This window comes from Typha angustifolia, chromosome 2, assembly GCF_048772165.1.
Source record: "Typha angustifolia cultivar Huaian chromosome 2, ASM4877216v1, whole genome shotgun sequence".
Classification (NCBI taxonomy): Eukaryota; Viridiplantae; Streptophyta; class Magnoliopsida; order Poales; family Typhaceae; genus Typha; species Typha angustifolia.
In genome coordinates, this window is record NC_133240.1 from 1,849,826 (window position 1) to 1,864,333 (window position 14,508).

Below are 14,508 nucleotides of genomic sequence, written 5' to 3' on the forward strand. Positions count from 1 at the left end.
ATATATTTAACATATGCATATCCCTGCTAGTCTATCACATGAATACTCATACTAGAGATCATCTCGACATAAAGTCATAACAGTATAATCATCTTCAATCATCTTTATATGTCATCAGCATACTCATATCCTAGATCAGTCTAATGAAATGTATGATAAAATATGCTCGACTGAAATCATCTCTAAATAAAGTCATATAATCATGCTAGAGGCCAAAACATGCATATATATAATTATATAATATATCTTAATTTGAGAAAGACGTCTAGGAGATAAGACTACTCACAATCTGATTAGAAAATACAAAATAAGTATCCCTCATGTTCGCCAACCAATCACATAGCTAACCGGATCGACAATGTTTCACATAAGGGGTTTGGGATCTGAAAATGTTTAGGTAACATAAAATTAGCTGTTTATCTGACGAAAATCCGTTCATGTAAAATATGATGATTTATTAAATTTTAGAATTTCTACTTATCTTTACAACTAGTTAGATTTATAATTATAAATAAAAATATAAATATAGATAAAAAAAACTAATTATAATTAAGTTGTGGTTCTTATTCTATCTTGACTAAACAGGGACTAATAAATAAATAAGCCTAGTATTTCATTTATTACAAAATAATAATAATATATAATAAATTATTGGAATTACTTAAAATGTATATCATAAGAATATTAGTATATAAATCTAATAATTATAATTTACAAATGTATCTATTAATCTAATAGAAATATAAATAAATAAATAAATATAAGTATTACCTATATTTATGTGTAATAGTTTATAACCTAATTAATCATTAATTATACTAATTATAATTAATAATAATCATATTGAAGAATATATATTATTATTAAAATAATTAATATCTAAATAATTTATCTGCATTAATTAAGAAAACAATACCTAACTAAATAAATAAATGAAATAAAATAAAATAAAAGAGCTGCCGCTAGTGCTGGGTTGCAAAAAGAAGGGGTGAAGAAGCTTAGGAAGAAGAAGAAGAATGGAAGAAGGAAGAAGGAAGAAGGAAGAAGGAAGAAGAAAGAAGAAGAAGAAGAGAAGAGAAGAAGAAGGGAAGGAGGGGCGCCGGGCTAGTGGGGAGGGGTTCAGTCGCTGGCTGGCAACCGACCTCTCGTCGGCGGCTCAGCTCCAACGAGCCCGAGCCCAAGTGAGAGAATGAGAGAGAGAATGAGAGAGAGAAAAAGGGAGAGAAAAAAAGGTGAGAGGAGAAGGGAGGGGATGAGGGAGCACAGGTTGATTCCCGGCGACGGATCAGGTGGTCGAAGGCGACGGTCGTAGGGGGAGAGAGAGAGAGATATAGAGATAGAGAGAGAAAGAGAAGAAGGAAGAGGAGGAAGGAGGAGGCTCACCAGCATCAATAGCACGGCAGCAGTAGAGGCGGGTCAGCGGCGGTAGTAGTGAGAGAGAGAGAGAGAAAGAGAGTTTAAGGGAGAGAGGAGAGTGAGAGAGAGACTGAAAGAGAGGGGAAAGAAGAGAGAGAGAGAGAGGTGATGGGGAGGAGGGGGAACAGCGATGGCTACAGCGGTGCTGGGGCCACCGTGGCCAGCTGGCTACAGCTGGTAGGCTGCGGCAGCGGCAGTGGGGCGCATGGCGCCCCCTGCCCCAACCCACGCAAGCTGCCCCATGTAGCTACATCGACACAAGGCTAGGGGCGGCAATCGGGTCGGGTTAAACGGGTTCGGGTCGGGTCAGATTCGGGTCGGGTCAACATTACCTTGACACGAACACAACCCGATTAATAAACGGGTTGTATTTAGTAAACACGAACACGACCCGATTGATAAACGGGTAACACGACACGACCCGCCTAACCCGTTTAATAAACGGGTCAAGTTAACATGACATGCTAACACGACCCGTCTAACACGTATACCTAAACAGGTCGTGTTAACTCGACACGTTAACACGACCCGTCTAACCCGTTTAATACAAATTATATATAAAATTTAATATTTACTGATTTATTATATATAAATGGTGTATTACACAAATACAATCCTAATAATTCATACAGTATTAAAATTAAACGGGTTAAACGGGTCACCCGACCCACCCGACCCGCCCAACCCGTTTACTTAAACGGGTTAAACGGGTCAAGCGGGTCAGAGGCATAAACTCGAACACGACCCAATTAATAATCGGGTTAGGTGGGTTGACCCGTTTATGACCCGAACCCGATTAATCTAAACCCAAACCCGATTAACAGTCGGGTTATCGTGTCGGGTTATCGGGTCGGGTCAAGTTTTGCCACCCCTACACAAGGCCAACCACGTCGTGCCTATAAATTAAATTTTAATTTTTTTTAAAAGGTTGGGTTGTTACACCTCTTCCCCTCCCCACGCGCCAGGGCATTGCCAGAGCTTGCCGCCATTGTAGAGGTGCTCGTGGGTGAGTCCTCCGCCATCTGGTGTAGTTAATTCTTTAAGTTAATTAGCCTGAAGTACTTTTCCCTTCCCATCCTCCTTGCGGTCTCATCGGGCAATTGGCCGGCCGACGACCTCAAGCCGGTGCTGCTCTGACCTGAGGAGCTTCCCCTTGCCCCATGCAGCTCCATGGGCATGAGGTCGGCCACACTGTGGCTGGCCATGTCGTGCCCATAAATTAAATTTTAATTTTTTTTAAGGTTGGGTTGTTATATTTTCCTTCCCCCTTATAAAAATTTCAATATCGAAATTTAAGTCACTGATATTGCAAGAAAATTAACATATCTAGTTCCACTCCTTTCTAATCACATCGACAATTGTCTAATCTCACTTTTTTAGATCCATAACTCATACCTCGTATATTAATGTACTCATTAACTCCTAAGATTACACAACCATAAGTAACTCCCGTATAAAAATAAATTCCTAGATCTAGGTTAGTCAGGTAATCATACTATATCCATAGACATCTATAACATCACTGGTATGCAAGAAAGAACATACACTAATTCTACAACATAGAAAGTGTTGTCATATATTAATTGTATCATGTTTTACTCCAAAATATTTCAATCTGTCCAAATCTATCACTTCTTTTGCTAACTGCAATCATACAACAATGTAATGTCATAATCACCTATGATAATATAATATAGCCTATTTAAATAAAATATCTCCCATCTACTAAATGTATACTCCGATCCCAAACATGTTCAAAGGATTATGCCTCAATACTATCACTAATACCGGGTAGAACGATAAATACATATTATTTCAAGAACATCCGAAATATTTAACTCATGATTCTCTTTCTAGACAAATTATGCCACTAACCTAAACATACTCACCATCATCTGATATCCTCATAAAATTTAGGCAATAGTACAAACTCTTTTATTTAAAAGTGCATTGCTCATATTCTTAAACTATTATACAAATTACTAAATAAATCAATATAAAAGATCACATCAATCCATATAAGACTATAATATTACTTGTGTTCATAATATCTTCTTCAAAATAACATACAGCACATCTGATCCAACCTGTTAATATTAAATATATTACAACATCAAATAAAATTTATACAACCTTCTAATTCCCTACATAATCTTCCTTTTTAACCTACAATATTTGAATAATTAAATCCAAACTACCTCGAACGACATACACGTTAAAAATTTATAATGATCTTTCTATCAATTATTTTTCATATCTAAACTATCTATTCAATAATTCATATAGTTCCAATCCAATCATGATCGACTTAATTACTATTGCTACAAGAATATCCACTGAAATATTTATTTAATGATATTCAAATGCAATGACTTTCTAGTAAATTCTGTCAAATAATTCTTTTAATCACTCGACAATATAATATTCCATTCATAATACCAATCCATATCCAATAACGATTAACATATACTCAATCAACCTAGCATTGAGTAATTAATACAGTTCCAAGTATTTACTAATCCAGCATATTTGATCTTTGAGAATACATACATATAATTTAGATAAATCCATAAAAGTACTATTCATAAACTAATAAGCTACTAAGATCAATCTCCCAAGTTATTCTTACTATTATAATTTGATCTACTAATAAAATAGTCGAAACTAATTTTTTTTATATAGATAACAAGAAGCCCAAAAATAATAATGCGACTCAAATGCGTGCACTCGAATGACCACTACATTCATCCTACAAGTGAAATAGGAAATTAGTGAACACCAAGATTGGATCTTTGTCCATTCCTGTTGCATTGTTAACTTTCTTGTAAGTGATATTTATGATAGCTTGGCTCTACTAAAAAAGATTAGATTAGATTAGATTGATAGACAGATAGATAGATAGATAGATTGATAGATAGATTGCTGCTTTAAAAAAATGTCTTCTCCATTTAATGATTTATGAGATGTGATGTGATGTAATGTGATGTAATGTTTAACAGAACTTTGTTGGTTGAGATTTCAGGAATATTAAGCCGGACAAAAATGACCATCTTTATCTTTTCTCAATTACAAGAAATAAAGTAGAAAAGTACTTCAAACCTATCCATCTGTTGAATCAGCTACTGTAAATATATTACTCTTCTCATTATGCAGAGCTGACAACCGCTAGTTTCATTTCCATGCTTCATTATATCAAGATACATTAAAAAATCTTGACCTTGGCCTTCTAGTTGTTTCTTCTATTTATTAGAACCTTGACAACAGACAACAGACCATTATAAATGAGGTCTGTGTCATGCTAATGTAAATAAGAGCTTGGTTATTCACTCTCTACTAGCTTTTTTCTTTGATTTTGTATAACCACCTGACACTATCTTTAGTAAATCTTGTAGGGTCATTGATATCATACATGTGACTGTTTGGGTGTGAATTTAAAATGCCAACCAATTTGAATTGATCGAAAAATTTGTTATCAACTTGCCGGTTAATTATGCCCCAATTAAATTTTGCATATGTTTATAAATTTTGTTGGTAAATAGTTACGTGTGGGAAATGATGGGAAGTATTGCAGAACCTGTTCCTATATAAAAGTCTAATGGGAGTTTGCAAGAAGTATTGGAAGAGGGGAAGAGCTTGTTCCTCTTCTTGATCAATGGATTCTGAGAGTTTTTGGAGAGAGGAGAACAAAGCCCCTCTGCTGGTTAAAGTAAGCCTCCTCCTCCTCCTCCTCCTCTCTAATTATACACATGAATATGCTACGTAGTATTGCTCTCACAATAATAAAAACATTGTGTTAGTTCTTTTGTGAGTGGTAAGTTTGTGATAAAGCAAATTATGTATTAGTGTATGCTTTCTAGTTTAATTTGTAACAATCTGTAGCAAAATCTATACGTCAAATATTGAAGGAGGATGCTCTGTTATTTGAAGTTGTTCGAACTTGCTTTGAATGTTCTAAGCTTGTTTGAACAAATGCAAATAGCCTTTTCCACTATATCAAATTCAAATTTGAGACCTAATTTTCAAAAAATTTCGAACAAAATTTACCCAAGAACTCCAAGAAAAATTCAAGCCAACAAGTGAAAGTTGGTTGTTCGAATTTATTCAAGCATATTTTGAACGTTGGTAGTTTGTTCTAATGTCCGAGAGTTCTAGGAAATATACAAGGCTGCCCTAAAAGTGCATGCATTCCAACATGTTCACCTTTTAGCTCAAGTTATTTCTAGATTAAGGTTTTCTATAACGAGCTAGTTAAAACTAAGTTGCTTTCTGGTCTATATGGACGCAGGAATATTTCACTTTCAATCCAATTTCTTTCTTCCAATATACATCAAGAATTTTGTGGCTCTGAATAGATGCTCCCCCCCCCCCAAAAAAAGTTTTGCACAGTTCATAAACTGTTTAGGTTGATTGGAACATTCATTTGACATTATTAATGGAGAGAAGTGAAGGTAAGGAAGAAATATTGAATTTTGGGTATCCATGGAGGGAGAAGAAGAAAGGTCTCTGCTGATCAAGTAGAAGTATTCTCTCCCTCTATCCCAAAACCTAAATCCTCAGAGAAAGAAAGAAAGAATTACCTATGGATTAACTTAAATTTTTTTTTTTGGTAGCAAATTAACGTTGAAGCTGCAAGTATTCAATTTTAGATATATTCATCATAGGAAAAGCAACATAATTAATGTGTCGTGCACTCTACCTATGAAACTCGACACATTTGAAACTACCAATCAATATTAAGTCATAATCAAAATGAATACATCAGTGACTCCGTCAGGTAGCAAAGAAAGATGGCATTAATTTTGACACTTGTTTTTTTCAGAGTGAGCTGCCAAGGAATTACAATGACGAAGCATCATCTGGAGCATTTCAAGAACCCCAGTTGCGGTGCGAACCTACTGACTGGAGAGCACCAGCAATCCTTTTAGGTGAACTTTCATCTACACGATAATTAAGATTTTCTTTGGTGCAACAAACTCAATTGCTTTGTTTCTTTAACATAACATTGCTTTGATTCTTGAAGGTTTTGAATGCTTAGACAGCATAGCATACAATGGCGTCGGAACGAACTTAGTCTTATTTCCACGCACTGTCCTTAACGGCAATAATGCTTCAAATGCAGCAAATGTTGCTACTTGGCATGGAACGAGCTATTTTACACCAGTTATTGGAGCTATCATAGCAGACACATACTGGGGCAATTACAAGACAATTTGGGTCTCCCTCATAATGTTCCTAATTGTATGTCAAATTCAGTTCCTGCATCTCAGCTCATTCAGTCATTCTTAAAGTAGTTTTATACCAATTTCCTTATTTTCTGATATACTCTCAGGGTATGATACTGATAACTCTTACAGCTCTGACTCTGACTTCAAGTTCTTCTCTATCTGAGATGAACCCATCGCAGACATCAAGTGGAACAAAGAAAACTCTCTTCTTTTTTGGATTGTATTTTGTTTCATTCGGCAGCGGAGGGGTGAGGTCGGCGGTGCTTCCTTTCGGCGCAGAGCAGTTCAATGATGAGAACCCTACAGACAGAGAAAGGAAGAGATCTTACTTCAGTTATTTCTTTATCTGATTCATCTTCGGAGGGATTGCTTCTGGCACTTTCATAGTCTGGATCCAAGAAAATATAGATTGGGCACTTGGATATGGTATATCAACTCTATGCATAATACTAGCATTGGGAGGCTTCCTACTTGGAACACCAACTTACCATTTGCGAACTCCGAATGGTAGTCCATTGAAGAGTATTTGCCAGGTTTTGGTTGCATCTTTCCGGAAGATAAGCGTGCAATTTCCAACAAATAGCAATCTCCTTTATGAGGGCAGTTCCAACTTTGCACATAATATTGCTCAACCAAAACTAGCACATACTGATGAATTCAGGTAATTCTCATGCTAACGTACTCTATTATATATACTTCCTGAATGAAGGTTAAGTGCATAGCGTTAAGTTCCTCATTATACTCTCAGGTTCTTGGACAAAGCAGCTACTGTTTATGATTCAGATCATTTAGAGGACAACGAACTTAAAAGTTCATGGAAAATTTACACAGTAACACAAGTCGAAGAGTTGAAGATACTTCTACGGTTTGTTCCAATCTGGACAACTGGTATCATCTATACATCTGTGTTTTCTCAAATGAATACCACTTTCATCCAGCAAGGGAGTGCAATGGGCACCAGAATCGGGTCGTTCGCCATTCCACCGGCATCCTTGATCTCTTTTGAAGCTATTAGTGTTATGGCTTCTGTTGTTCTCTATAACAAAGTACTAGTGCCGAAAATTAGGTGCTGGTTTTCGAAAGATCTCTCACAGTTGCAGAGGATGGGAATCGGATATTTTCTGGCAATCATCACAATGGCGACTGCTGCATTTATCGAATGGAGGAGATTAGAGAGTGCTAAGAAGGACGAACTTATAAGCATCGCATGGCAGCTTCCTCAATATGTAATTCTTGCAGTCACAGAGGTCTTCATCTTTATCACTCTGACGGAGTTTTTCTATGGCCAGGCACCTGAATCAATGAAGAGCATTTGCAGTGCTTTGGCATCGCTCACAGTCTCTCTAGGCCAATACTTGAGCTCCCTCATTGTAACACTTGTTTCAGTTACAACGGCAACAGAAGGGAAGCCTGGATGGATACCAGATGATTTGAACAAAGGCCACCTTGATTACTTCTTCTGGAGCTTGACTGGCCTGTGTATAGTGAATTTTGTCACATATCTTGCTTTTGCGAAGAACTACACACTAAAGAAAGTCATTTTGGAGAGCTGAAGTTTCAGAAGAGGAATGGATCTCGCCACTTAATTGATGATATAATTATCTTCACATGGAAAGTTGTTTCACTGTTAAGCAGTAGATTCAATCAAAATGTAAGCGTGATTACAACTATGAACTTGTTATTTCTTTTGGCAAATGGAAGCGTTTGGTATGACAATCGAAACAATAAGCACTATGGCTTACCAGCTCTGATTTTATTCATGTAAGTCCATCTCTTTATTGTATGTTTTCAAAGAAAAATGATTTTATGGGCAATTTAACCCCAAAAACCAATGGGTTTTCCTTTTTCACCTTCCTACCCGTTTCACTTCACCTATTCTAATAAAACAAGCGTAATACCTTTGGTGTTTTCTTTTTATCATTCAAGAGTAAATAATGAGCTAGACAACTTGCCCAATCCTCCCATTAATTGAATAATTGGCACTAAGCCATTGTACTATCTAACCATACCTCCAAGCCAAACAATATAAAGCAATTCTTCTAATCTATCACACTACTAAATTAGTGCTCTAAGCTAATGCACCATCAAAACCAAGCCTGCAACAAATGAGAGCAGCTATAAACACTACGCATGCCTCATTTGTTGATAACCCTTCCACATTTACAGATTAATTTGTAAATAGTACACAAACACAGCTCTCTAGTTGTGTGCTTCAATATAGTCATAATTTTAAGTTATGCACTTTTTTCTATCTCAAGTTATGCTCGTTTTTCTATCTCAAGTAAGTGGGCGTGATAACTTCTATTTCAAATGAGGGGTTTTGATATAAATCCATAATTCACTTTTAGAGCTTATATACTATCAAAAAGACAAAGAATATTAGATCTATACTTTTATAGAATCTTCTAATATGATAAACATAAAATTTAGATAATTAAGTTTTCTATAGAATCAAGAATCACCTCAATAGGAGATTGTATAAGAAATCTATGATCAAAATATACCGCAATATTTTAGACAAGTTGTTGGTGACGATCCTATTATTACTGTATCTCTCTCAATCTTCAACCTCTATGGTGAACTAATATAGATACATAATAAATTCAAAAATTATAAATTGCTAAATCATCTTTCTATAAGTTTAAGAATCAGATCATCCTAATATCATATTTATATAAATTATGCTACAAATCAAGCTATCGTATAATCAATTCATCCTCCTCTAATCATTGACGAATAACTTGCTTAAGAAATGACTTATTTGTGTCGAGAAGGGGGAAGTCCACAAGATATCCAAAGGAGGTTTCATTCAACTCGATGTTGATCACAGACATAATTTTTGCTACATCTCTAATACTTTTTGGGAAGCAACGGCTTGTAACTTTTACATCAAATTTTTGTTCATCAACTCTTCGATTTTGTATACGACAGCGAAGTATTACAAACAATAAATCAAGGAATATTGCTGCTGCTCTTATATTAAAAAAATATTGACATTGATAAATCTTAATTACGTGAAATAAGGGTTCTTTTGCGCGGCACAATATCCGTGCATTCAAGAGAACAACTAGCCTATGAAGAATAAGATACTTAGAGTTAGAAGACGAGAAATCTACTATAATTGAAGCTCTATATTGCAATATAAACAAACACATATCCTACTAAGTTTATTAAAAACAATTTAGTACAGAAAATCTACTATATACAAGCTTAAAACATCTACTATATAAATTGAAGCCTGATACACTTAGTTAAAGTCTTTTCTTATTGCATTAGTTATTTATTTTTATTAAAATAAATTTTCTATAGGTCGAGTTCAAACGCGGTTGGGGGCGGTGCGTTCGAATGCCTTAGCGAACGCCTGCATTAGGTTCGCAAAAATAGAGAACGTGAAATGCGCGTTCGAACGTGGTTGGGTGCGTTCAAATGCCACATTTGAACATTTGCATCAGGTTCGCATTGACAGAGAACGTCTTTTGTGCGTTCGAATGCGATCAGGCGGGTTCGAACGCGATCAACGAGAGTCCACTAAAATTAGGGTTAATAATTATTATTTTAGCTTGTTGGTTAGCATCTATAAAAATGTGGATGACAACCAAAATTATTATACTATTGGAATATTAGTTTCTTGCCTCTCTATCTTCTCTCTAGTCTCTCTACCCTAATCTCTCTCCTCCTTCTTCACCAACCTACTACCTCTACCATTGGTAAGGTCTCTCCTAACTTTTAATCTCCCTCGTCTGTTGAATCCTCCCTCTTCCTTGGGATTTCGACCACTCCTTCCGCTTCATCTTTATCCCTTAAATAACATTAACCATCCATTCTCATCTCCATTATCATCCATAACCATAACATCCACTCCATCCGTCACCACCACCATCATCCACACTATATCGTATTTTTGTCCCAGTTTCAGTTCGAATCTACGAAGGGCATAAATACGAAAAACATAGATCAAGGAGTTAAGGATCGATCCCACTTAGTTTCATAATTTCCTGACTACGAAAAAATATCGGTTGCGCAGACTGCTTCCTATAATAAATCCAGATTTTGAAGGAATTATTTCGTAACCTATCAAAGCCCTACATCACAAAGATAAACCAATATGAAACAGTCCAGACTCCTACTCCTACAAGTTTATTAATAAAAAATTTAGTATAGAAAATCTGCTATAAATCTACAAATTTCTAGAAAAGGGCTTTGCATAGAGAAGATTGCTTAATCTCAGAAAATAAACTTTGCTACATAATCAACCCTTATATAATCCCGGACAAAAGATTTGGAAAAATATTTGATCAAAGGAACCCTAACTTGTTCTTTGAGAAGATCCATTTGCGCAGCCTTAACCGTCGGATTCTTCTCATTGTCTTGGCCCGCTCCCAATATGTTATTAGTAAGAAAAAGCCAAAATCCTGATGAATTCAGGTGTCGATGTCTTCATCTCAAAGGCTAGAGAGTGCAAAATATGCTGTGTATATTTTCGAAGAACTCTATAAAGAATAGGGAAAAAGGAGGTGGTTGAGATTCTAGTGGTTCATCTTTCAAATTTACACAAATGGTTAAGATAAGCATACCTATTGGTGTGCAATGCTCCTCGCCGACAATAGTTATAGTTATGCGTTGAGCAGTCATGGTGAAGAGTACGATCTAATAAGTACTCAATGCTTCAGTATGTATCACGCGCTGGCACTGCAAATATAGGGCTCTATGTATGCAATAATTCGCAAAGGTACGTAATGCTCTTTCTACATAATGGTAGCACGCTGGCGTTGCTTATATAGGGCTTTATGTATGCAATGATTCACAAAGCTATATAACACTCGTGCATTAGCATTGCATATATAGGGTTCTATGTATATAATGATCCGCAATGCTGTATATAATGCTCTTTCTATGCAATGATAACGCGCTGGCATTGCATATATAGGGCTCTATGTATACAATGGTGGGCAATGCTTATATAACACTAATTCTATGCAATGGTCGAGGGCTAGATATAGAGTGCTACTGTAATATGCATGCAATGCTTATGTTTAACATATGCAATATTTTTAATAAATATTTTTGCAACAATGAATACTTTTGTAATAAAATATCTGGACAAGTTAAAATGGATATTTCACCTACAATGTATCTGGACTAATGAATATTTCTACAATAAAAAATTAGAAAAATCACACAAAAATTACAAAGACACATGTAGCAATGAATATTTCTACCATAAATACAAAAATTATCTTTTGGCAACATCTTACAATAAATATTTCTGCAATAATTTTACAAAATACAATATACAAACATGATCATTCAACAAAACGGATTTACAAATACTTCTGCAACAATTTTACAAAATACAATATACAAATATTACTATTCAACAAAATAGTTTTACAAAATATTTTTACAACAATTCGAATAATAAGAGAAAATACAACCAAAAAGTTCTACAACTTCAAATATATTTACATAACATAACCAACATGAATAATAGAAAACAACATATTATACAACATTACAATATTTTAAGAACATCACATTGGAAATCACGATGTGTTACGGTGTATGTTGTAGGTGGTTCTTTCTCATGTAATACAGTATGTACAAAAAACGAACTCATTACAACATTAAACTTTGGAAATGAGCAAAAGCAAACACCAGAATATCCATTCATTTGTGCATGACACTTTGACCAGGTTATAAACACGCCAGTCCTTCTTCCAATATAGATCACATAATATTTCATCTTAAAAAAGATAAATAACAATTGATTACAAAATGTAATATATGTAAATTATAATAGATAAATCCAACAATAATACATGATACCTTCATCCTGTCCTTCCTACAACTAAGCTGTGATATTATTTCTGAGTTGATTACCATCAAATGTATATTTATTTGATTCTTGTCTTGAAGGCAGTTCTTCATCATCATTTTCTAAAGTTGACTTGTTAAAGCCCTAGCCAAATATCTATCATGTTCACGTGCATTTCTAATAATAAAATTATGGACCATATCACATGCCATGACAATTTTTCCTTGAGTTTCCTACGTAGATGGTTATAGTTTTTTAACATCTTAAAGTGTTGCTTGCATACACCAAATATCCTCTCGACAACATTATGTAGTTGGGTGTGGCGATAATTAAATAAATCTCTTAGGCCTGTATAAAAACTTTGTCAATTTTGAAACTCACTTAAATGAAAACTTTGCATAGCCAGTATCAACAAGGTAATATTTTCCTTAAAAGATATTACTTATTAATTAGTCATCAAAAAAAGACATCAAATATAAATAATTTTGGCTTTATTATAAAGTATGCATACGGACAAGCATAGTGAAATTCTATATTGATATTGCATCACATAAAATTGCCATATCAGATTCACTGCCTTCCCAAAATGGTAATAGAAATAAGAATTCCGTGTCGAAATTTACTACACCCATCATCTTTGGGAAGTTTCCCTTTTACGCTTATGTGTTATAGATTGCCGATCACTACTACCAATCCCTTCTATATAGGTGCCATCTATAGCACCAATAGCATTCTGTATATAACTATTAATTAGCTAAACAATATATCATCTTTATGAAAACATGATAAAACAAGTAATAAGACAAAAAAAAAATAATTTTTATTACCAGAAAGTATGGATAGAATAAAGAACTTGATGCAATGCTTAGATGAATAGCAACATCGGGGGGTGGTAGTTGAATAAAAATATGACTCATAGCATAAATACTATCAAGAACTTCATTAAAATATCGGCTAATAGTGGCTTATGCGTGTTGAAATTTCTCTGCAAGAGTTTTATTTGATGCATCGTGTGTTACACAATATAAAAAAAATACATAGTTGCTCATTGGTCGAAATTTGTGTGTTTCGAATCAAATCTCTTTTTTCCAAGGCTTGATGTAATAATATAAAAGTTTCCACAGTCATTCGAAACTTATCAATACAACAATTTGGATGACCACGTAAGATATCAGTTAACAAATATTGGCCAGTAAAAAGCCTAGTTCTGCAAGGCCTAGGTTTAGGCCTATGATGGGAGGAACTAATATCCTCTACAAGTTGTTCTACAAATTTATCGAGTTGATCTGATATTTATGAGGCTGTATTCACAATACTAACTGATGGTTTAGTATCTAATGGGATACTGTCTGTATTATAATACATATCCACTTTTTCTTGATTGGATTCCATATGAGAAATTTCTTATATTTGATAATTAATAAGTAAAATTAATAATGCATATCACAAGTAGTTATAGTACTAAAGACAATCATACATATCTTACCTTCTTTGCTAGATTTCAATAATACAATTCCCCACATGCAAACTAATCTACGTACACAAATTCCTGCAAACAAAAGAGCATAATTAGATTACTTGCATATGTCAAAATATTACTAGTCAAATAAATCAAAAAATATATATTTTCATAATATATTAACAAGTGAAAAAAAAATATCTATTAAACTGCCAATTCAAATATTGAAAGACATACATAACTCTCTACTAGTGAACAAATAATTAGTACTACAACATAACAATCTGACAATACATGGACATACAAATAAGTTGTTACTCCTATGAGAGACTAATAAATGAGCATCTAATAAGTTTATTGCATAAACAATGCAAATAGAGAAATGCAGTATGTCAATATAATCCATATACTGAATGTTAAAATTGTTGTGAAAATCAGTGCCAATATTTGCAGATTTTGGTGGAGCAAATGACGTAGATGGCGATGGCAAGCCCATTTTCATGTGTACCCATCCCATTCGAGCCTCAGTAGATTGTAAACTCTTAAAAGTTATTCTATTCTCATCTTGTAGCAAAGCCTCTGAAAGAAACATG

The 14,508-nt window shown here is 34.6% G+C and overlaps 2 protein-coding genes across 2 annotated transcripts; both read left to right on the forward strand.

Moving 5' to 3' along the window:
- Positions 1-5,006: 5,006 nt before the first annotated feature.
- Positions 5,007-8,358, forward strand: LOC140768648 (protein NRT1/ PTR FAMILY 8.3-like). Its single transcript, XM_073109004.1, has 5 exons — positions 5,007-5,122; positions 6,236-6,341; positions 6,437-6,654; positions 6,746-7,302; positions 7,390-8,358. Exons 1-4 carry the CDS (start codon positions 5,069-5,071, stop codon positions 6,989-6,991), a joined length of 624 nt encoding a protein of 207 aa, XP_072965105.1. The 5' UTR covers positions 5,007-5,068; the 3' UTR covers positions 6,992-7,302; positions 7,390-8,358.
- LOC140772912 (protein NRT1/ PTR FAMILY 8.5-like) lies at positions 7,081-8,194 on the forward strand. Its single transcript, XM_073115171.1, has 3 exons — positions 7,081-7,148; positions 7,246-7,302; positions 7,390-8,194. The coding sequence occupies exons 1-3, from the start codon at positions 7,081-7,083 to the stop codon at positions 8,192-8,194; spliced, it is 930 nt and encodes a 309-aa protein (XP_072971272.1).
- Positions 8,359-14,508: the final 6,150 nt, after the last annotated feature.

What these genes read in the sequence shown, in the direction of transcription:
- LOC140768648 (XM_073109004.1), top strand. Translation starts at nt 5,069, where the DNA reads ATGGATTCTGAGAGTTTTTGGAGAGAGGAGAACAAAGCCCCTCTGCTG. An exon ending in AGCACCAGCAATCCTTTTAG is followed by an intron (nt 6,342 to 6,436) that starts GTGAACTTTCAT and finishes TGATTCTTGAAG; the next exon opens with GTTTTGAATGCTTAGACAGC. An exon ending in CCCTCATAATGTTCCTAATT is followed by an intron (nt 6,655 to 6,745) that starts GTATGTCAAATT and finishes ATATACTCTCAG; the next exon opens with GGTATGATACTGATAACTCT.
- LOC140772912 (XM_073115171.1), top strand. Translation starts at nt 7,081, where the DNA reads ATGCATAATACTAGCATTGGGAGGCTTCCTACTTGGAACACCAACTTA. An exon ending in CCATTTGCGAACTCCGAATG is followed by an intron (nt 7,149 to 7,245) that starts GTAGTCCATTGA and finishes TTATGAGGGCAG; the next exon opens with TTCCAACTTTGCACATAATA. An exon ending in GCACATACTGATGAATTCAG is followed by an intron (nt 7,303 to 7,389) that starts GTAATTCTCATG and finishes TTATACTCTCAG; the next exon opens with GTTCTTGGACAAAGCAGCTA.